At 34.2% G+C, this 23042-nt stretch overlaps 1 protein-coding gene and 1 long non-coding RNA gene across 2 annotated transcripts; both read left to right on the top strand.

The window, feature by feature from the left end:
* Positions 3883 to 4162, top strand: LOC110264053. Its single transcript, XR_002349789.1, has 2 exons — positions 3883 to 3957; positions 4074 to 4162. It is a non-coding gene; the product is annotated as an uncharacterized LOC110264053 (long non-coding RNA).
* LOC107604680 lies at positions 18832 to 21448 on the top strand. The gene is made up of 5 exons (XM_016306326.2): positions 18832 to 19063; positions 19198 to 19917; positions 20113 to 20167; positions 21006 to 21072; positions 21232 to 21448. Exons 2-5 carry the CDS (start codon positions 19775 to 19777, stop codon positions 21339 to 21341), a joined length of 375 nt encoding a protein of 124 aa, XP_016161812.1. The 5' UTR covers positions 18832 to 19063; positions 19198 to 19774; the 3' UTR covers positions 21342 to 21448.

Genomic DNA, 23042 nt, shown 5'->3' with positions numbered 1-23042 from the left:
ATTAGAGTTTTAAATCGTATTTTAAATATTTTTACTTTTCCAAATCATAAGTTCTAATTTCTTAACCCTCTTCACTCATAATTAATATTCTCAACTGCAGTACCAGATAGATCTCAGTCGGTACTGCCGATCAAATTTTTAATTTGCGTTTTTATGCTGAAAACTATGTTTTCCGACTCAGAAAAATCCAATGAGTCCAAATATCATTTTTAAATTATCAAATTCCGATTGCTAAATTTTTTAACCAAGTTCGCTCATATTTAATTTATTATTTAATTAATTACGATTTGATCGGGTTTTATAATGATAAATTATTTATTTCATCGATTTTAACCCTTTTATCTTAATCTATTTTAAATGTTATTGGATATCTTATTGGAATTAGGAGTGAGAAGTGTAACACCCTTACAAAAAGAATGTCACGATTCTGGGTGCGCCACTCTGATAGTAGGGTATTACGACGTCTCTCGTATATTTAGTAATAGGATATGAGCCTTTATGCGTAAGTCTATCGATTGGTTCAGAAAACTTTTTCAACAAAAACAAATGACACTTTTTCACATACTTAATGTTAATAATACATTATAGTAGCACATACAAAACCAATTACAAAACTTACCTCTCCGAATTAAACTCTAATTAACAAGGAGAGAAAAAAATAAATTCTAACAGCTCAACTTGTAAATATTCTCTTCTATGCTCTTGTGGCTCAGCATTAAACCTTCGCACCTATAGCTGAAAGGGGTGGAAATAGGGGGCAAGAACTAGGGAGTTCTTAGTAGGATTGGGGGTAGATAATTAAATTTGTATTATCACATTTATTCATTCGCAGCCCAACACAGAGAGCCAGAATAATAACCAGCCATAGAAGTTCAAATTAACAAGCAATGAATAAACACACTCAAGCAATCACAAAAAATTCACAACACCGAACCAAATGCAAAATATGCAAACAAGGATGATGCATGTCTATTCCTATCGTAGGTAACGAGCTCATTTGTCAGTTTTGACCCGTACCCGATGCAATCCAGCTCGCAAGTCGGATAAGGCATTCCAACGACATAACCTCTGCAAGTTTCTACTTCTTTGCAGGCGCTAATTCTCTAGCTACAGTACGTCGAACATGACATCTGCAAGTACATGCAGGCGCTGATTCTCCAGCTGAAGCATGTAACCCCTTCTCCTAGAAGCCATTCCATATTTACGGGCATCCCCGCACAATCATTCACATACAAAACTCACGTCTTGTTAACATTTATTCTTCGGTACCATAACTATACTATCGTTACCCTCTCGTGACCTTCCTAAAATCACACATGTCAATTTATCTTCTCTCTTTTTCAGTATTTTACTTATTTATCCTTAATAGTTCAAACTATATTCACATTGTTCTCTCACCATCCTCTAAGTATTTTATGGAAAGAGAACCATAAGATTCTTTAATTAAGTCAGTGTTCGTGAAAGCTTTTAAAATTATTCTGTTTACTACTCTCTATTTTTTTCTTCATAATACACATAATAATATTTTGAGCTTTACGGCTATCGATTTTTCACAGTTTTTAATTTAATTTCTTGGCCATTAAATCTCACCAATTTCACTTGATCATCAACAATATTTTAGCCCCAAATTTATCAGAATAATTCGGTTTCTGACTGCACTTAAACCGGCCGAACCTCAAACTTATCTCAAATATCAATATATCACAAAAAATTCAACATAAATTCAGTCAAATTCAATCAACAATCAATCACAACATCAATTCACTTATCCAATACCAATTTAACCGGTGAGAAATTATTAAATTCCTACTTTCGTGTAAAATCAAAACAACAGAAATTTCGAAAAACCTTTTTGACCGAGCTGTTGAAGAAGAAAACATCAGAAATTGTCTGTGCCTCCTAGAACTCCAATTGGCCGAACTCAAGGAGAATGGGAGCCACGTCGTCACCGTCAGCTTCTACCGAACAAAAATAACGCTAACATATAGAAAAGAAAAATATTAACACTTTTATCGGATTAAATTTTTTATTGAAGTTACGAATTAAAAAAATCAAAGCCAGAAGTCAAGGAGGTTTCACGGTTTTCTCTCCCTCACTCTCGATCACTTCTCTTTCTTTTATTTCCTCAAGTTTATTTGATGATGGATGAATGAATGGTTAAAGGCACTTGGTGATAAGTTATGATTTGTGGTGTTTTAGGGTTTATAGGTGTCATTTGGTTATATATATATATATATATATATATTACAAGCTTCCTAATAAATAATTCAAACTAATAAAATAAGTCATAATTAAATTAAACTTTAATAATTATAAAATTTTATTTAATTATTTTTGGTAAAATAATTTTTTTAAAAAAAATCTCAACAAATATAATAACTCATAAATAACTAATTATTTAATTTTCAAAAACTCAAAATATTACACTCTACCCACTTTACAAAATTTTTCGTCGTTGAAAATTGATCTAAAGTGGAAAAGATTCATATTAACCTCCCTTTTCTAACATGTTAAAGAAAAACAGAAAGATTTGACATATTCAAATTTTAAACATGAGAAAATTCAAAGTTATACTGACACTAAACTATGACAAAGATGAATGTTCCAAAAGGTTCAAGTAATAGACAGTTAGAACATGGTCAAGCAAAGATATATGCGAATGATGGAATATAATCCGAAGGAAATCAAAGCATGGTTCAGGAAAGTATCGGAAACAAAGAACTCCAATGAAGATGGTAAAACAAGAAACGGTGTGCCAACTCTTGCGACAAAAATCATAAGTCGAAACTGAACAGACCTTTGAAAAATAATTCCTAACATTTTTAAACCTCGTGATTCGCATAACCTATTAAGTTTATTTCTTCTATGGCAATCCATTAGTATTTTCGTATACACAAATCATAAGTATTAAGTTGGCCAGACCTAATACTATGAGAGATGCAACGGTTGAAACAATATAATATTAATCAATAGACAATCATGTATTTGAAACTCAAACTCTTGTTATTAGGACAAGTCCTACTACATGACAGACACTCGAAGTATGCAGTGAAATATAATTAGTTCATTCCCAAGACTCTAACAAGACTACTCTGATACCATAATGTAACACACTTACTAACAGAATGTCACGCTTCCTGTAAGACCCCGAATTATGAAAAGTTATTAATAAATTATTTACGAGCTATTATATTTATTTAAGATTATATTTTTAGATTTTATATAGAAATTGTGTAAATTCTTATTTATTATTTAGAGTTCTCATAATTGAGAAAATAATGAATCTTTTATATGCCTTACTTCTAAATATTTAGATTTTTAACCTTATTTTACAAATAATGGAGAATTAATTTACTTATCTCTAATTTTTATTAAATTAGCATTTGAATGGAAATAAATTACAAATTAGTAATTGAAAAGGTATTTTAAAGATGAATATTTTGTATTTAATTTGGTTTTCTTAATTATTATTCTATCTTTTCTTTATTTTATAAAATTACGTTATTATCCCTATTTTATTAAAATTTCCTAAAACTACCCAAACCCTCACCCTCACTAAATAGTACTCAGCTCACCCTCTCCCATTTTGACCCACACACACTAAACACAAACCTAACATAGCAGCTAGANTCGCCATAGCCGCCGTTCGTCCTTGCCACTGCCAGCTGCGTCGTCGCGAACGAGAGACGCACGAGAGGAGATGCCGATTCTGTAACCACCGCCGCCCCGTGCTCCACGTCGTTGCCGCCGCTGTTCTGTCAAGAGAGAAGGATGCGCGAGAAAGGAGGCAGAACAGTGCAGGAGCTCATCCGCAACTGAGGGGACGTGCACCTGACCTGTCGCTACCGTTTCGCCCAGCTCAACCCGTCGCCGAACTGCGTCGCAGCTGTCTCCGTCGCCACTGCCGGAGGTTGCCGTCGGAGCTGCTGCTCCACTTTTGTCATTCTCCTTTTCACAGTAAGTTGTTTGCACTCTGAAGCTCTTACTGTAATCATTCAGATTATCTATGGGTAAGGATTTTGATGTATGGATGTTATAGGATTATTTTCATGGGTTTGCATGTCGAAATTGAGGTTATTGCTGAACCACCAGAGCTTCTGGCCACTGTTGGAGCTGCTGCCGGATAAGTTCGAAGTGGCTACTGCATTGTTCTTTTATTCCATTAAGTGTATCTATCTTGGAATCCTCGCCATTAGTATTCCTTTATGTGCTTTAAGATTTTTGCGACATTAATTTTCTTAGGATTTAGTAACCGAGGTTGCATATTGTGATTTAAAGTTATTTATGCTGTTACGAAATGTGTGGAGCTATGAATTGAAGCTATCGTTGGATTCAAGTCAAAAGGAAAGGAATTCATTGCCGCATTTATGTTATGGATTCCTTTATTCGAGGTAGGGTCCTTTTTCAGAAAACTAAACTTTATATTTCGGAGTTGCTATATATGGATATTTATGTGAGAAATGTATTTCAGTGATTGTATAAGTCCTATGCATTGTTTGATTGTCTTGGGTGGATATGAATGCTTGTTTGATTGAATTATTATGTTGTTTTATAAAATGGACTGCTTTTGAAATGTTTTCTTTAAAGTTATTTCTTCTAAAGTTTTGAAATTGAGTTTAACCCGTTGGAGGTTGATTTGAGTTTAAATTAGTTTTCTTGAAATCTGCAAATGATATGCACTTTCAGAATTAACGTGATTTTGAACTGATTGGGTTTTGAACCCGTTGAAGAGGGTTGCGAAATATTTTGGTTGGGACCCGGAAAGGGTGGCAAAGTCCAAGTTTTAGGGAAGATGCTGCCGAATTTTCATGAGATTTAAGATTTTATTTTAAAATGTGATTTAGAAAAGGAATGAATTTGAGAGGTTCTATTATTTGGTTCTTGATTTATTAAGAAATATGTGTTTTGAGTTTAATTTTGTTTAAGGAAAGTTATGTTTTAAGATTAGTTTAAATATGAAAGAACCTATGTCTTGAAGTTTGATTAAAAAGGTACCTTTGGAGAAGTTTTAGTAGAATCTAAAAGAAATTGAACTTTGATTAATTAAATTCGTTTTGCTTTTGAAGTATTCTTTAAATTTTGACTTTGCAAGACTAAACACTTCTGAGCCTTGAAAAGCTTTTCGATTTAAGAATGAAATGGAACTGGTTTTTGGACTTAAATAATTTTGGTTTTGAAAGTGGTTCGGAACTGTTAGCTTACATGCCTTGGTTTTGGTTTTAAATCTTTATTTTGATCGATTTCAATTCAAGTAACTATGATTTCGAGTATTTCTAAAGAAAAATTTAAGAAATGAGGTAGGCTATTCTTCCCTAGAGTCTTGGGTCTCTGTCAAGACTGTTGATTGATAATTCTGATTTGAAATATGGGAATTTTGAATTTTGAGACAAAGATGAGTTTGATTTTGGTTTCAAAGTAAAGTGATTTGAGAAAAAAGTGATATATGGCAGGAATGATGATTTTACTTGGTATGAATTGTTAATGAAGTGCGAAAGTAATGATGAATGAATGATTATGAATAAATATGTGGCATTTGCACTTCTTATATCTAAGATACGAGTTTCCCTGGATAAAGTATCGTGGCTTGCCACCATGTGTTCCAGGTCGAGACTCGATACTCTGTTGACCCTACGACGTAAGATGTGACCGGGCACTCTAAATTTCTGGGAAGGTTGACCCCCATTGAGCAATTTATAAATATGAGAAAAAGCTATGCATAGACTCTTGGGGATGCACGTCGGGGAACAGTCCAGGGTTTAGCAGCCGGACGTGTCGGGTTGGCTTGATAACCGACAGATGAGACTTATAAGCCATAGGGCAGGCATTCATCATATGCATCTATATGACATTGTTTGGGTGCACATATTGTAATTGGTTTGCCTATGTGAATAATTATGTCTAATTGTTAATTGCTCAACTTGATGTAACTGCTTGATTGTGCTTGAACCTTCTACTTATGTTTGTGATTGAAATTGGTTGAACCTGTAATGAATTGGCTGTGGATTGATTTGTTTGGGCCTAGGACCGTTGTGGATTATGAGATAGGCCGAAGGCCGTGCTTGGTTTGTGTTTTGGTTTGTAAAAGTATGAAAAACTAAACTGGTTCAGCATAGACTTAATGAACCTATGCTTAGAACAGCTTGGTCATTCATGTTGTCTAGGAAAAAATTTTAAAAAGGATTTTGGAGTTTATTTTTAGAATTAACAGTTTTCTATTTTAAAAAGGTTTTGGATTTTGTTTGAATATGAATCTTTAGTTTTGTAAAGATACATAAGGCGGTTATTAATCACTGTTCTTAAAAGACGGTTTTATTTTTCACGTATCCTATTATAGTAATTCTCTAACCCCATAGTGAGAACCTGCGAGGACGATGTTCTCACTCCCCTACAGGTCCTTTCTTTTTCAGGTTATGGGAGACGAAGTTTGGAAGAGCTTATTTATTTTCCTTTTCTGTTTTAACGATATTGTGTTGTATTAGTTACTTTTTCCCTCGCCTTTATCTTTATAAGTTTTTATAAGAGGGATAGGATTCTGATTATGTAATTGCTTGTAAAATTAATAAGATGTATATATTTATATGTATCCTCTGTAAGTATTGAGTTTTGTATGGATGTATGTTATCTATTAAAAAGTTTTTCGAGCAGTAATACAATTTAAGATGTAAACAGGCTCATATTTTAGTATTAAATATTATAAGAGTTATCGTAATACTCGAATTATCAGAGTGGCTCAGCCGGAAGCGTGACATTCTAATAGTTAGGGTGTTACATTATGGTATCAGAGCGGTCCTTCCTATAGAGCCTGAAGAATGGACCGACTATGCTTCAATTGCATACTCTGAGCATCTGTCATGTAGTAGGTCTTGTTCGGGTAACAAGAATTAGAGCTTTATGCACATGATGGTCTATTGATTAATGCCATTAGTCTTGCATTGAATAATTCCTGGTATTAAGTTTGGCCAGCTTAACACTAGTGTATTATGTATATGGAAGCACTAATGGGTTATCATAGATGATATACGAGTTATAGGTAAAGCAAATCGCAGGTTTTGGGAACGTCAGGAGTTAATTCTAGAGGTTACTGATGAGCCAGAATTCACTCCCCATATAAAATGAATCCATTCTTTGGCAAGCGCACCAAATATCGTCAAGTAATAACCCACTAGGAGTGGGGCCGAATCCCACAGAGATTAACGGATTAAGGCAAACAATAGTTAATTGATTATCCTAGTTAGATGATTCATTTTTTGAGTGATAAGCAACAAGGAAATGTAAATGACATAAAAGTTAAGGAAAGCAATAAAGTGCAAGAAAGTAAATGGCAAGGAAAGTAAAGTACAAGAAAGTAAAGTGCTGGAAATGTAAAGTGCAGAAAATATAAACAACCATAAAGTAAATAAAAGAAAGAAAGATGAAATAAACATTGGGATCAAGAGATATTGCATCCTCCGAATTAATTGACTTCATCTCATCTTCAATCATGCAACTCATTGACCTCTTGGCAATCATGATTGATTGAGCCCCAATTCCTTGGTGACTTAATCTCTCAAATCCTTATCAATAGCCAATTCCTTGGTCTAATTGCTCATGAGAAGAGATGAAGAATGGTCCCTAATTATACCACACATCATCATAGGTCCAAGTAGAGGAAGGATTATATGTCACCATATCCAAACACCAAAATCCAGATCCTACTCAAGTGTGAGAAGGGATTTCTAGCATAGTTTCATGTTTCCTTTTCCAAGGTTCTCATGAAACCCATTTTGCATTCAACCTCTTTCCCAAGATGATTGAACACTAGCATTAAAACGAAATTCCTTCTGGCAAATCAAAGAGAAGATGAAGAGAAGAAGACGAATAAAAACAATCAATCCCTCAAATAGCAATAGAGCTCTCTTTTCCAATGGAAAGAGTTAGTAATTCATAACTAAAAGATATTTACAAAAGTAAGAAAGAAAAGAAAGGAAGCTGATGGTGAATAGAGAGGGTCCGAAGACTCCCCCAATCCAACATGACTAATTCTATGAAATTAAGGCCTTTATATAGGCTCTCCTAAATTACAAACTTAAATGAAATTAAAAGCAAATTACAATGAAATAAAAATAAATTATTCTAGATGCTTCTTGTGGCATTGATTGATTGATAAGTATGGCTTGAATGAGAGTTGGAGTAGGATTGGTTGAAGGTTGGGGGCTGCAGGGAGAAGTTGGCGTGGGGTTTCAAGTGCCACTTCCAATAGAAATTTCCATTTGGAGTATGAGCCATTTTGCAACGCTGAATAGATGGAGTTGGTTGGACCTCAAATTGAATGTCCACTATGAAGTATTATATATTGTTTGAAAGCTCTGGATGTTAGCTTTTCAACCCTACTTGAATCAACTCATTTGGACCTCTGTACTCAAGTTATGCTCATTTGAAAGTGGATAGGTCAGTCTGTCAAGTAGCTCGGCGTGCCACGCCCACTCTCTGGCATGCCACGCCCATATATTTTGAAACTGGCGTGCCACGCCCACTCTTGGGTGTGCCACACCTTCAATGATGCATAAAATCTTACTCTCTAACCATTAGAACTGGCGTGCCATGCCCAGAACCTGGCGTGCCACGCCCATTATGAAAATAGAGCTGGCATGCCACGCCTTCGATATCAAGTGGCACGCCCAGCTTTTGCAATGCTGAAATAATGGCCTTTTTCACCTCTAGTTTTAATGTTCACCCTAGAGTGTTATATATCTTTGGAAAGCTCTTGATGTCCACTTTCTAACGCCACCAAAATCAGATCATTTGGACCTCTACAACTCAAGTTATGTCCCTTTGAAGATGATGAGGTCAGGCTGATAACTCTGCAGTGACGTGTTTTTCTCCTTGTGCTTTCGGGGTTAATATCTTCCTCAATTCTAGTGTCCATTATAAAGTGTTATATATGTTTGGAAATCCCTGAATGTCTACTTTCTAATGGAACTAGAATCACCTTATTTGGAATTTTTTAGCTCAAGATATCTTTATTTGATGAGAGGAGGTCAGGCTGGCATATGCCCCACGTGCCACGCCCACTTCTTGGCATGCCACGCCCATAGTGGGGCTCAAAATTACTCCTCTGGAACTTAAGCCTAGCGTGCCACACCCAAAACACTAAGTGGCATGCCCGCTTTGAGGCTTGGCTTCAAAAACATGGCGTGCCACGCCCATAGCACCAAGTGGCACGCCCTCTTTGAGGCTTGGCTTCACAAACTTGGCGTGCCACGCCCAGAGCTCCAAGTGGCACGCCCATGTAAAATTCTTCAACCTTCTTTGCTGGAATGTTGGCTTGGCGTGCCATGCCCAGAGCTCCAAGTGGTACGCTTATTGATGATAATTGGCTTCAAAAGCTTGGCGTGCCACGCCCAGAGCTTCAAGTGGCACACCCAGCTTCACACACCCAGCTTTATTTGTTGTTTTCTTCCCCTTTTGTTGCTCTTTTTACGTGAAATTCAACACAACCTATTTCAAAGTAATGTACCATAATATTTATCATTTGGCTCTTGAAATTGCATTGAATCAATGAGATTATGCTCTTTTTATGGTCTTTTTAGATAAGAAAAAAGGGTAGATGATGCAAGTCATCACAACACCAAACTTAAGCTTTGCTTGTCCTCAAGCAAATAAAGAATCATGCAATAAAGTTTGACAAACCAAGGTGAGAAGAGTAGCAATTTTTATGTTCATAGTTGGCTAGTTTCTTATGCATGCTACAATCACAAAAGAGATTCAAATGATTAATGCTTCTATCTTGCTCATTTTATGAAATCTTTTTCTTTATGTTCCTTCCTTGAAGCAAGCTTTTAATTCTTTTCTTATCTTAGCTTCTTGGGTGCTTTGCACCATGTGTTGAAAGCTACGACTCTAACTGCTTTGTTTTCAAGTATTCCCACTTGATACATAAGCACCACAAGCATTTAATTAGTGGACTCTTTAAGCTCATTTGTTTCTTTTCTTTACTCTCTAATCATTGATGCTCGGAGCCTTGAGTTTTGAGGGGGTGCTTTTGCACTTGAGCCTAGCCTTGACTCTAAGTGTTTTGTTTTCAAGCTTTTTGCTTGATACATAACCACCACAAGTACTTAACAATTGAATTGTCATTGGTACTCAGAGCCTTCAACTTTCTCATTCTTTCCCTTTTCTTTTTCTTGCCTTACTTGCATTTGCTTCTTCAAGGTTTTCATGATTTCAAAAATTTCATAAAATGTCCTAGATGAAAACTTCAATTAAATAAATTCAAATGCAATTGAGCAACAATAATCATGCTAGCCTTCCAATACTTATATGCCCATGCTAAGTTCTTCTTTAATGACCTTGTTTGTTTATGATTATGAAACTAAATTGCTTTTAAACTCACAAAACTCAATATGGTAGTCATAATGTCATAGAACATGTTACAATTCAACAATCAAGCTATGCTTATTCACAACACACATGCATACAGAGAAGATAGAAGACAATCATGCAATTTAAATGTACTGGAAACAAATAAGAGGAAAAGAAACTTTACCACCTTATAGTTCATCTTCATTGTTGTTGTCACTTTCCTCCTATTCTTTCCCTTCCCACACCAAACTTAGAATGATTGCTTGTCCTCAAGCAACAAATAAAACAGTGGTGATAGGATTTATGATGGGTCATGAGTGTCTTACACAATGAAATGTGAGTAATGCATGTGCTCAAGCAAGCAAAGATAAGGATACAATAAGGGCACAAGAAGTAAAAACAGAGACAATGTGATTGCATTAATAAGTGGTGTATGCATGGTACTTTGCATGAAAGGTGAGTGGCAACACCAAACTTAGTATGACACTCTCATTTTAGAATGTTGCAAGTACCCAGTGAAGATTAAAATTCAAATTGTTGCATGGCAACACCAAACTTAGAATGCAATCATATGTCAAATTATTGAAAGTAAACTAAGTAAAGAAAGAAAATGTTACCTACGGTTGGGTTGCCTCCCAACAAGCGCTCTTTTAATGTCATTAGCTTAACATGTTGTTCTCAACTTTCTTCCTCTTCTTCCAGTTTGTTAAGAGGAATGACCTCAAGGGGAAAGATGAGGCAGTTGATGTCCCCTGTTTTAAGTGCCTCCCAGCAAGCTTTCTTTTGTTGTTAGCTTGAGTAAACTTGCTTGTTGGAGTAGGGGTTGGATTATTCTTTGACCCTCTCTTTTTCATGGATATAGTCATTTGTTTCTTGGTTACAATCCTTATTTCAGTGCTTTGATTGATTGCCTTCACTTCTTTGTTTTCAACACTTGGGTGTTGTGAGATGGTTGGAGTATCCTCTTTATCAAGAACTTCTTGGAATGGTGGCTCTCTTGGTACAACAATCTCTTCTTCTTGCTCTACCAATTTCTCATTTTCACCCTCATTAAGCACTTCTTCACTACTTAGACTGGTGGCATGATATTCTTCCCCTGGCCAAGGAAAGACATTGGTTGGTTCATCAACAAAATGTTGTGCCAATTGTCTCATTTGCTCTTCTTGATTTCTCCTTGAGATTTCCATATCTTCAATCACCTCTCTTACATTTTTCCTTAAAAACTCACTGAGTTGGGCAATGAAGAGATATTTCTTGGAGAGTTTTTCTATTGCAAATTCTAGAAGATTTTGTGGAGGTGCATAGGTTGGACAATTACAGGATGATAGTCCTTGAAGAATGGGGTATGCAGCATTAAAATTCCTTCCAAAGCCAAAATTTCGGTAGTTATCATAACAATATGAACTATTTTGTGGCTCTGGAAGGTATTCCATTTCATTTGATTGCTCATACTCTATCATTCCTTAGTGATATTCCCAACCACCATTAGGATAATGACTTGAATCATTTTGTGGTGGTGGGCAATATCCCATATGACATGATTGATCAAAATGTGAGGTAGACTCAATTCTTACTTGCAAAATGCTCTCTCTCAAACAATAATCACCAAAAAAAATTAGAATTCCATTGTCACAGATGAGGGATTCTTAGTGAGGCAATAACACAGACACCTTACTAGCAAGAGAAAATCAAAAGAAATTAAATGACAAAAACAAAGAAAAGAAAAAAATGCCTAATCTAGATAATCAACCAACCGGTAGGTTGTTAATCACAATAATTCCCGGCAATGGCGCCATAAAACTTGATGAGCCAAAATTCACTACCCACATATAATAAATCCGTTCTTTGGCAAGCGCACCAAATATCGTCAAGTAATAACCCACTAGGAGTGGGGTCGAATCCCACAGAGATTAACGGATTAAAGCAAACAATAGTTAATTAATTATCCTAGTTAGACTATCATAATTGGAGTGATAATCAAACAAGAAAATGTAAATGACATGAAAGTAAAGGAAAGCAATAAAGTGCAAGAAAGTAAATGGCAAAGAAAGTAAAGTACAAGAAAGTAAAGTACTGGAAATGTAAAGTGCAGAAAAGTAAATAACTATAAAGTAAATAAAAGAAAGAAAGATAAAATAAATATTGGGATCAAGAGATATTGCATTCTCCGGATTAATTGATTTCATCTCATCTTCAATCATGCAACTCATTGACCTCTTGGCAATCATGATTGATTAAACCCCAATCCCTTGGTGATTCAATCTCTCAAATCTTGATCAATAGCCAATTCCTTGGTCTAGTTGCTCATAAGAAGAGATGAAGAATGGTCCCTGATTATACCACACATCATCATAGGTCCAAGTAGAGGGAGGATTATATGTCACCATATTCAAACACCAAAACCCATATTCTACTCAAGTGTGAGAAAGAATTTCAAGCATGGTTTTATGTTTCCTCTTCCAAGGTTCCCATAAAACCCAATTACATTCAATCTCTTTTCTAAGATAATTGAATGCTAGAATGAAGAACAAAATTCTTTCTAGTAAATCAAAGAGAGATGAATAGAAGAAGAAGAATAAAAATAATTAATCCATTGAAAAATAATAGAGCTCTCTTTCCCAATGGAAAGAGTTAGTAATTCATAACTAAAAGATATTTACAAAAGTAAGAAGGAAAAGAAAGGAAGCTGATGGTGAACAGAGAAGGTCCGAAGACTCCCCCAATCCAGCATACCTAATTCTATGAAACTAAGGCCTTTAAATAGGCTCTCCTAAATTACAAACTTAAATGAAATTAAAAGTAAATCACAATGAAATAAAAATAAACTATTCTAGATGCTTCTTGTGGCCTTGATTGATTGATAAGTGTGGCTTGAATGAGAGTTAAAGTGGGCTTGGTTGAAGGTTGGAAGCTGCAGGGAGAAGTTGCCGTGTGGTTTCAAGTGCCACTCCCACTTGATTTTTCACTTTGGATTATGACCCACTTTGAACACTGAATAGATTGAGTTTTTTGGGACTCAATTTGAATTTCCAATATAAAGTATTATATATTGTTGGAAAGCCCTAGATGTTATCTTTCTAACTCCTTTGGAATCAACTCATTTGGACCTCTGTAGTTCAAGTTATGCCCATTTAAAGGTGAATAGGTCAGTCTGTCAAGTACCCCGGCGTGCCACACCAACTCTTTGGCATGCCACGCCTTCAATGATGCTCTCTGACCATTAGAACTAGTGTGCCACACCCAGAACCTGGCGTGCCATGCCCATTATGAAAATAGAGCTAGCGTGCCACGCCTTCGATATCAAGTGGCACGCCCAGCTTTTGCAATGCTGAAATAATGGCCTTTTTCACCTCCAGTTTTAATGTCCACCCTAGAGTGTTATATATCGTTGGAAAGCTCTTGATGTCAGCTTTCCAACGCCACCAAAATCAGATCACTTTGAGCTCTACAATGCAAGTTATATTCCTTTGAAGATGAAGAGGTCAGGCTGGTAACTCTGTAGTGACGTGTTTTTCTCCTTGTGTTTTTGGGGTCAATATCTTCCTCAATTCCAATGTCCATCATAAAGTTTTATATATGGTTAGAAAACCCTGGATGTCTACTTTTTAATGGCACTAGAACCACCTCATTTGTAGTTGTGTAGCTCAAGATATCTTCATTTGAATGAAAGGAGGTCAGGCTGGCATATTCCCCGGCGTGCCACGCCCTCTTCTTGGCATGTCACGCCCATAGTGGGGCTCAAAATCACTCCTCTGAAACTTAAACCTGGTGTACCACGCCTAAAATACCAAGTGGCATGCCCTCTTTGAGATCTTGACTTTAAACTTGGTGTGCCACGCCCATAGCACCAAGTGGTATGCCCTCTTTGAGACTTGGCTTTACAACTTGGTGTGCCACGCCCAGAGCTCCAAGTGGCACGCCCATTGTGTTGTGTTAAGCAAATCTTCTCTGTTTCATTGGCCTGGCATCCCACGCCCAGAGCTCCAAGTGGCACGCCAGCTTTCTTTGCTTCTTTTGTGCTTCTTTTTTTACTTTTTTTTCCTGAAATTCAACACAAACCCATTTCAAAGCAATGTACCATAATATTTATCATTTGGTTCATGAAATTTCATTGATTAATGAGATTATGCTCTTTTTATGGTCCTTTTAGATAAGAAAAAGGGGTAAATAATGCAAGTCATCAGTTACTCGGTTAGGTGTCTCGAACTCTGCGGATGTCATCTGACTTGTTCTTTCTTGGTATGCTCTGAGGTTCTTGTTTGCGATTCTTTTCTTGGAGAGTAATCAGATTATCTTCCAATCCTGCCCTCTTGTTCATGTGCATTCTTGTTTGATCTTAACTGTATATGTCTGTTTGAAATTCCTTGAAATAATTGCCTCATTTGTTTAAAACCCTTTATCTTGACTCATGTGTTCTTTGATGTATTTTTGAATTGTTTGATACATCAAAAAGATCTTTGAAAATCTTTAAGAAATCATTATCGACTGAGTTGTCCCTCTTTGTAAGTTCTTTAAATTCATCGAATCACCTAAAAATTTGTTCGTTATTTCTAGCTTTGTGAATCCTGCTTGATTTTCTTTGAAGTGAGTTCCTTTCTTGAAAGCAAGTTGACTTTCCTTTCTAGTGCATTCTGAATATCCTTATTAAGGTACAATTTTAAGATTACACTCGGAATTTTGATTTAAACCTTTTGAAAGAAGTTTTGGATTCTTTTTAAAGAAATTTCAAAACTAATCTTTCTCTTAGTCGATTGTATTCATAACCATTCTTTAAACTTTGATAAAGTTGTTTTGAGCTTTGCATGCACTCCTTATATGAAACTTTGAAAACTTTATATGACTGAGAATTTGTCGGTTTGCAACTCATCGCCAATTTTCTTTATTGACCTATAAGAAAATTTTACCTCGAACTTTCTTCTTAAATAAATTTGATCTATGTTGCAACTTCTATACTCGTTTTGTTTGAATATGAATTTCGATAAAATCACCTTTGACATCATGAGTTTTGAAAGAGGGTTTGCGAATTTTAGTAAAAACTCAATTTTTAACCAACTTTAACGAGCCATATCTTGACTTTTGGACCTCCGAATTTTGTAAATTTTGTTTTGAATAAAAATTGAGTCCATGTAATTTATAACGTTTAAAGAACGGATGGAAAATGTTTTAAAATGAAAAAGTTATGCACATTTAAACCTTCGCACCTGTAGCTAAAAGGGGTGGAAATAGGGGGTAAGAACTAGAGAGTTCTTAGTAGGGTTAGGGGTAGATAATTAAATTCGTATTATTATAGTTCGATCATTCGCAGCCCAACACAGTTAGCCAGAATAATAACCAGTCATAGAAGTTCAAATTAACAAGCAATGAAAATCACAAACACACTCAAGCAATCACAAACAATTCACAACACTGAACCAAATGCAAAATATACAAACAAGGATGATGCATGTCTATTTCTATCGCAGGTAATGAACTCATTTGTCAATTTCGATCCGCACCCGACGCAATCTAACTCACAAGCCAGATAAAGCATTCCAGCGACATAACCTCTGCAAGTTTCTACTTCTTACATGCATTGATTTTCCAGTTGAAGTATGTCGAACATGACCTCTACAAGTACTTGCAGGTGCTGATTCTCCAACTAAAGTATGTGACCCCTTCTCCTGGAAGGCATTTCATATTTACGGGCGTCCCTGCACAATTATTCACATACAAATGTCACGGCTTATTAACATTTATTCTTCGGCACCATAACCATACTATTGTCACCCTTTCATGACCTTCCCATAATCACACGTGCCGATTGATCTTCTCTCTTTCTTCAGTCTTTTACTTATTTATCCTTAATCGTTCAAACTATCTTCACACTGTTCTTTCATTATCCTCTAAGTATTTTATAGAAAGAGAATCATAAGACTCTTTAATTAAGTCGGTGTTTCCTAAAACTTTTAAGATTACTCTGTTTACTACTCTCTATTTTATTCTTCATAATACATATAATAATATTCTTATAAAATAATATCTTTGATAAATAATAATTATAATAATAATTTACTCTGATATAAATGAGTAATTTTAAACAAATATTTAAAATAATATTTATAATACTCTTAAAACTTATTTTATAAAACCTTATTTTCAAACTTTTATTAATTACTTTCTAAACCACGAACTCCTTAATATTTTATTTTTGACCTCAATATTTTATTGCATTCCTCCCTCATCGTTTATAACTGCTCTTGCCTGGGTCACTACTGTAATACTGTTAGATAGGTTACATTCTTATCAAAACAAAATTTTATTCTTAAATTAATAATATTATAATGGTAACAAATACAGTTCTTTAAACCCAAAAATATCTTTTTAAAATCAGTTCGAAAATATATATAACTTTAAAAATCCATTTTCGAGCTTTACGGCTACCGATTCTTCACAGTTTTTAATTTAATTTCTTGGAAATCAAATTCCAATTTTACTTGAGCATCAATAATATTCTAGCCCCAAATTCATCGGAATAATTTAGTTTCTAGCTGCACTTAAACCGGCCGAACTTCAAATTTATCACAAAAATTCAACATAAATTCAGTCAAATTTAATCAACAATCAATCACAGCATCAACTCACTTATCCAATACCAATTTAATCGGTGAGAAATTATCAAAACTTTACCTCTGTATGAAATTAAAATAATGAAAACTCCGGAGAAACTTTTTAACCGAGCTGCTGAAAAAGAAAACATCAGAAATCGTATGTGCCTCCTAAAACTCTAATTGGCCGAACTCAAGAGCACTACAAAAATAATGATATAAAATAGCATTAATATAATGGGGTTCTATAAAAATGCCCTAATATTTCAATATTATGTCGTTTCTATTAATTTGTAGTTAACAGCAGTTGTTTTGGATTCTGACAGTTTTAAAATGCCATTATCAACTTGTATAAATGCCCAACCCTAAATTAACTCCTCCTCATTCAATCATTCCTTCATTGAAATGCTGCCACGGTGAGAGAAATCTTGAAGCTCTACCACTGGGATCTCCTCTGTCATGATCTCTCCTTCGGCGACCTCCTCTTCCAATGTCTTCTCCAATGGCGATCTCCTCCTGCGATGATCTCCTCCTACCAACGACGTCTCCTCCAGCGATGGTCTCCTCCGGCAACATCTCCTCCAGCGATGGTCTCCTCCAGCAACGTCTCCTCCAGTGGCGACCTCCTTCTGCGACGTCTTCTCCAGTGACGGTCTCCTTCGTCGACGTCTCCTCCTGTGACGTCTCCTCCAGCGACGTCTCTTCTAGCAACTTCTCCTCCAGCGGCAAACTCCTCCTATGGCGTTCTTTTATGCTGGCAATCTCGTCCATCGAGCTATTGAGCTACAAGTTTCTCCTCCGGCAGACTCACGAGTAGGTTCTTCTCCCTATTTTTCTTTGTTCTCTTGAAAATATTTCATTCTAATCGATTGCCTTAGGCTTGCCTTAGATTAGATGAACAAATTTAATTAATTTGGTTTGAATATCGACGTAGTAGTCAAAATGTTTCTTGTTCTTTATTCTCAGCATGTATATGCCCTATTTTGTTGTTCAATTTCCATAAAAGAAAGGAGGAAAACACACTGGAAATTGATTGAAAGATATTGATGGTAAAACCAAACACAATCTCAACTATTTCAAAATTGACTGTAACTAAATTGTTTCATCATCATCTCTTCATTGCTGTTTTAATATGGCTCTACTAGTGTCAGATGAGTTAAAACTTGAAAAGGTGATTAATTAGACGGTTGAATTTATGTGTTCTGTGTCAAATATCAAATATGTGACACTTTCTACCTTTGGGAATGGGAGAAATTAGAAGTTACTGAATTAACAATTATCATACTTGCAGAACATTAATAACTATTTCAGGCTTTAATCTGTGTTCTACATATCAGAACACTTGGAAATGCTCTTATAAACTGGCTGTGATATCCTCAATAAGCTGATGGAGAAATGAGCCCCAACTATATCTGAGAAGTCACTGGTGCTGGTGGTAGTAATGCAGGAAAATTTGTTATTCTTCACCTTCGTTTTGTTAAGGTATTTCACTTTTATTGATAATCTTAAAAATCTATACGAGATTGTAATGTGTGTCTCTTATTTTAATTTGTATCAAAATGCATTGATTAAGAATAAATGTACAAAAAATGACTAGATAAAAGGAATTGAAAAGATATTGTTTTGATTTTGGTTCAAATCAATGTCGCATGGCTGTATCCTCCCCTGAAAATGACAACACTTGCTTGGAATGCGGATTCAACTTAAATTTAAGCAACACATACAAATGGTTCCATTCTCAATGTTACTTAATATATAAAAGTCTTTTATTTTGAAGAATTGACTTATTCTAACACTATCAAAAGACTAAATTCTGATCAATTTTGTGCAGCACTTTTACAACAGTTTATCACATGCGCCCAATGCCATTTGGTGCAATCTCGTATAACCGCATTCCTTTGTTTCTGATTAACTACATTTTATTTATTTATTTACTTTAAATTTTGAATTATGGTTCAATATAAATGACTAAATGTGCAAGGGTCTAATATGCTTGATTTGTGCTGCACTTTGTGTTCAGGAGAGTGAAATTTTCAATTACTTGTTGATGACATGGAGCAGTATGAAGTACTTGAGCAAATCGTAAAAGGTGCTTTTGGTTCTGCACTTCTTGTCAAGGATCAACATGAGAAGAAAAAGTGAGATGCAATTATTTCATTTCAGATCAATTTTTTAAACACTATTTCAAGACATGTAATTGTTTTGTGTTAATAGCTTAGCTGGATTTGATACTTCTTCTTGTGTGTTACTAATATTTAACTTGGCCATGCAGCATCCTTGAAATATTGTAGTGGATGATGTTAATGGCAGAAGGTTGATCTTCTATGATTTTGCAAATAAGGGTTGGCTCAACTGGTAAGATCAAAGGAATTAGGTTTGATTCTCTTTTAGTCCTTGGTTGTAGACCATCTGTAATTAATACGCAAAGATGTCATTGGGGCTCTTGGCATGCACTGGCCTAGAAGTAGAAATGATGCAACCTTGGATCCCACTTTTCTTTTCTCCACCAAAAGGAAAGGAAGTATACTTATGTTTAGCTGTATGTTTTTTACTAGTTAAGTTTTTTAGCCTTGAATCTCTTTTTACTACATATAATATTTAATGTAGAATAACTAGTTTGTAGTGATGAACTTGTTTGTAATCTATTACAAATTTGACCTTGCACTCTTCAATTTTAATTTTCTACAGTTTTGAAGAGCATCTAACTGCACAAAGGAGAGAGAGAAAGAGATGGCAACAGATGAACTTGGATTCAAAAAGCCATTAAGCATTCATTGTCTTCTCTATCCACTGCTATAAGAGAGGAAGAAGGAGTATAGAACTACCTAGAAAGGAAAGGGAAGAGAAAAATGTCATATATCTCTGTCCACTGCTTATCTCTATCCACTGCTATAACAACTTCAGTTTGGTTGGTCCCCAAGCATTCACAGCCACTAGAAGATGCATCACAACACCCTTTACTGCTAAATCTGGAGGATTTTCACTTAATTCAGTGTGCTCTCTTAATCTGCACGCCTCATATTCATTTAGATTATAAATTTATTTATACTAACAAATGCCCTGCTATTTAATCAGGTTCTGTCCACTTAAGCCATATATATGATGCAGCTTCAGTGTGTCTATCATTTCTTCATTTCAAGTTTTCAACTAAATGACTAACCATCTTCCCTGCTTTTTAATTTCGCAGATACTTAAAGATTGTGAGACCTGTAGCGGAAAAGGAGCCATCGAATGCCCTAGATGTAAGGTCATATATATATACATTCCTTAAACATCCACCTTCCTTCCCTAACACATTATCCATTCCATGCTCGATTTTTTTAACAAATTTGTTCAAACACTGGTAATTTATTTTTGAGTATATGACAGGGGACGGGAAAGAATAAGAAAAATGGGAATATATTTGAAAGATGGAAGTAAGTTATTCTCCCTCGTATACTTTCTCATGGAAGTAAGAATGGAAATATATTTGAAAAATCTATATACATTTGTATATATTTATTTTCAAGGAATAAAAATTGGTTGACTTTATAGTGATGAATTATACTGTATTATCATTTTTTTGTTTCTATGACATTGTGATCCATGATATAAGTATATAACATTATTCAAGTAATTAAGGGGTCTTGATCACTTGTTTAATCCAACAATCACTATCTGATCTTCTCTTCATTAGTAACAATAATATAATATAATATTATATACAACTATAGCTCTTTTTATTCTTGTATTTTTCTTTTATTTTAAGTAGTTTATTTAAAAGAATCAAAAGAGTCCAATCTCTTTTTATTCTAGTTAATTTCTTACTTTTTTTTTAAGTAGAATCATAAAAAGAGAAATGATGAATCTTGATAGATGGACCTGGATCTTGGAAACTATGAGCTCTTTATGGATATCAAGTTGACTCGTGATAATAACATAACCACTGGATCTTTCTTTTTTTTACTTGTTTCAGTTCAGTGTTTTCTCCTCTTTTAGATTCTGAACCAAAAAAAAAAGGAAATTGCAAATTTACAAAAGAGTTTAGTTAAGTTTATTTCTCAGCCCATTGTATAACTTGTCCATGTTATATATTTTCAGAGCTTTGTGATTATTTTGGTGGAAATGAGTGATCCCAAGTATGCATATCCCTACCCTGCTCAAGGAGGTACCCTTTTCATTTCTTAGTTCTTATATTACTATAGTAATTTTTTGTTTAGTATTAGCTCCTTATATTGTTGTACCATATGATATGATAGATTAATATTGAAAGAGAACTGCTTCTTCTCTCCATATATATGCATGATTTTAATTTCTTCTGTGGCAGAAATTGTTGTGCTGGTAGGTTATTATCAAGGTCCTCCAGTGATGGCACCGCCACAATATGCTGCTGCACCACCACCAAGAAGAAATACTGGCTTCCTTGAGGGATGGTAAGCTTCCCAATTTCATATTCTGCCATCTTTTATTATTAATTAAACCTACGACTATGTTACGAGTGCACTAAAATTATAAAATACATGTTAAAATATAAATTTACATTTGAAAATAAATAATTACATATATATTTATATTGGTGACTGATATCTCAATAAATATAATAACTCATAAATAACTAATTATTTAATTTTTAAAAACTCAATATGTTACATTAAAATTCTTGAAAAGGATCACTAGTCTACTAAGTACAATGTTATTGAATTAAAAGTAGATGATAGATAAGAAATTTTTTTTGGATTCTTTAGCTATAAATTTAAGCTTTTTTATTTTTGATGAATAAATTTATTTTTTCAACTGGTCTTTATAAAATTAATTAATTTGGATAATAAGTAATACTCCAAAAGTACTTAAAATTCAATTGTTCTTTTTATGTGAGTTTTTACTCTTTGTGTAATAAACTAAATTTGTTATGGGAGATTGTTTTACAAAATTTTATGTATGACACAAAGATATTTTTCAATCTTAAAGATAAAAATGTCGTCCAATTTAAAGATAGGCGTATATAATTTTTTTTAATTCTTGAGTTTAAGTTTATGTGTGTGTTATCTAATGTAATTTTTTTCACTTTATTTATTTAGCTTTGTAAGATATGAACAACTTAGGAGTAATATTGGGAATATTTTAAATGAGACTGCATTCTTAAAAATTTTTGAAGCCAAAATCAATTTATTAAAGGAGATAGATACAGTAATTTTCTTAGCTGAAAAAAAATTTGAAAAAAGAAAACAATTTCAATTTATTGCACAGAGATTATTTTTATTTATTCATCTTATTTATTTCGATAAGTTTTTTTTTCAAATTGCTGTTTGTGTTGTCTTGGCTACCATAAGTCATATTATAGATCCTCTAGACTGGTGGTACGGCCAATGTGAATGCAACAAGTCTATCTATGCTTTTACAAAAATTGTTAAGTGATCAAATTGTGACCGTCTTCTTTTATCCATAACTCCAAAATTTTTATTTATTTTTTAAGTTAAAGTCTAATCACAGTGGATTAAATATTGAATAAGTCTATATTTAATTTTTTTATGCTATTTTTTCGCTAACCAGATACTGAATCAAGTTTGGTGTCATTGATGACTATAACTGCATATTTTGTAGTCTTTAATAAAGAGGCAAAATAAATTTTAAAAAATAGCTGTGTAGAGATACTTGATCCACTTTTATTGGTAGGTTATAATCAATATTTACTTTTAAAAACATTAGTGGAGGTATTTTTAATAATAGTTTTTATAATTTTTTATTATTAATATGTTAAATGATATTCTACACAAAGGAGATATATGTGATATACCTAAACTTTTGCTTAACCTAATTGACAAGACTTTTTTTTATCATTGAAATTTAAATATCTGATAATTCATATTTTTTAATTTATAAAGTTAGAAAGATGACCGATGATGTGAACTTCATAAATAAATTCGAAGAGGTTCATCCTATTCAATTGGAGGTGCAGTTACAATTAATTAATTATAATTTCCATTAAAAATTAAATAACTTTTTTATTTCTTGGTCATTGATAGTATCTAATTTATATAAAATAATTAATAATTAATTATAATCTTAAGATATTGACAACACCGATGGTTTACTTCCAACTTTAAACAGGAGGAAGTAAAAGGTGCAAAGGAAGTTGGT

Source organism: Arachis ipaensis, chromosome B06 (assembly GCF_000816755.2).
Source record: "Arachis ipaensis cultivar K30076 chromosome B06, Araip1.1, whole genome shotgun sequence".
NCBI lineage: Eukaryota > Viridiplantae > Streptophyta > Magnoliopsida > Fabales > Fabaceae > Arachis > Arachis ipaensis.
Note: the sequence above shows the minus strand (reverse complement) of the source record. Positions and strands in the feature narration are given on the sequence as shown.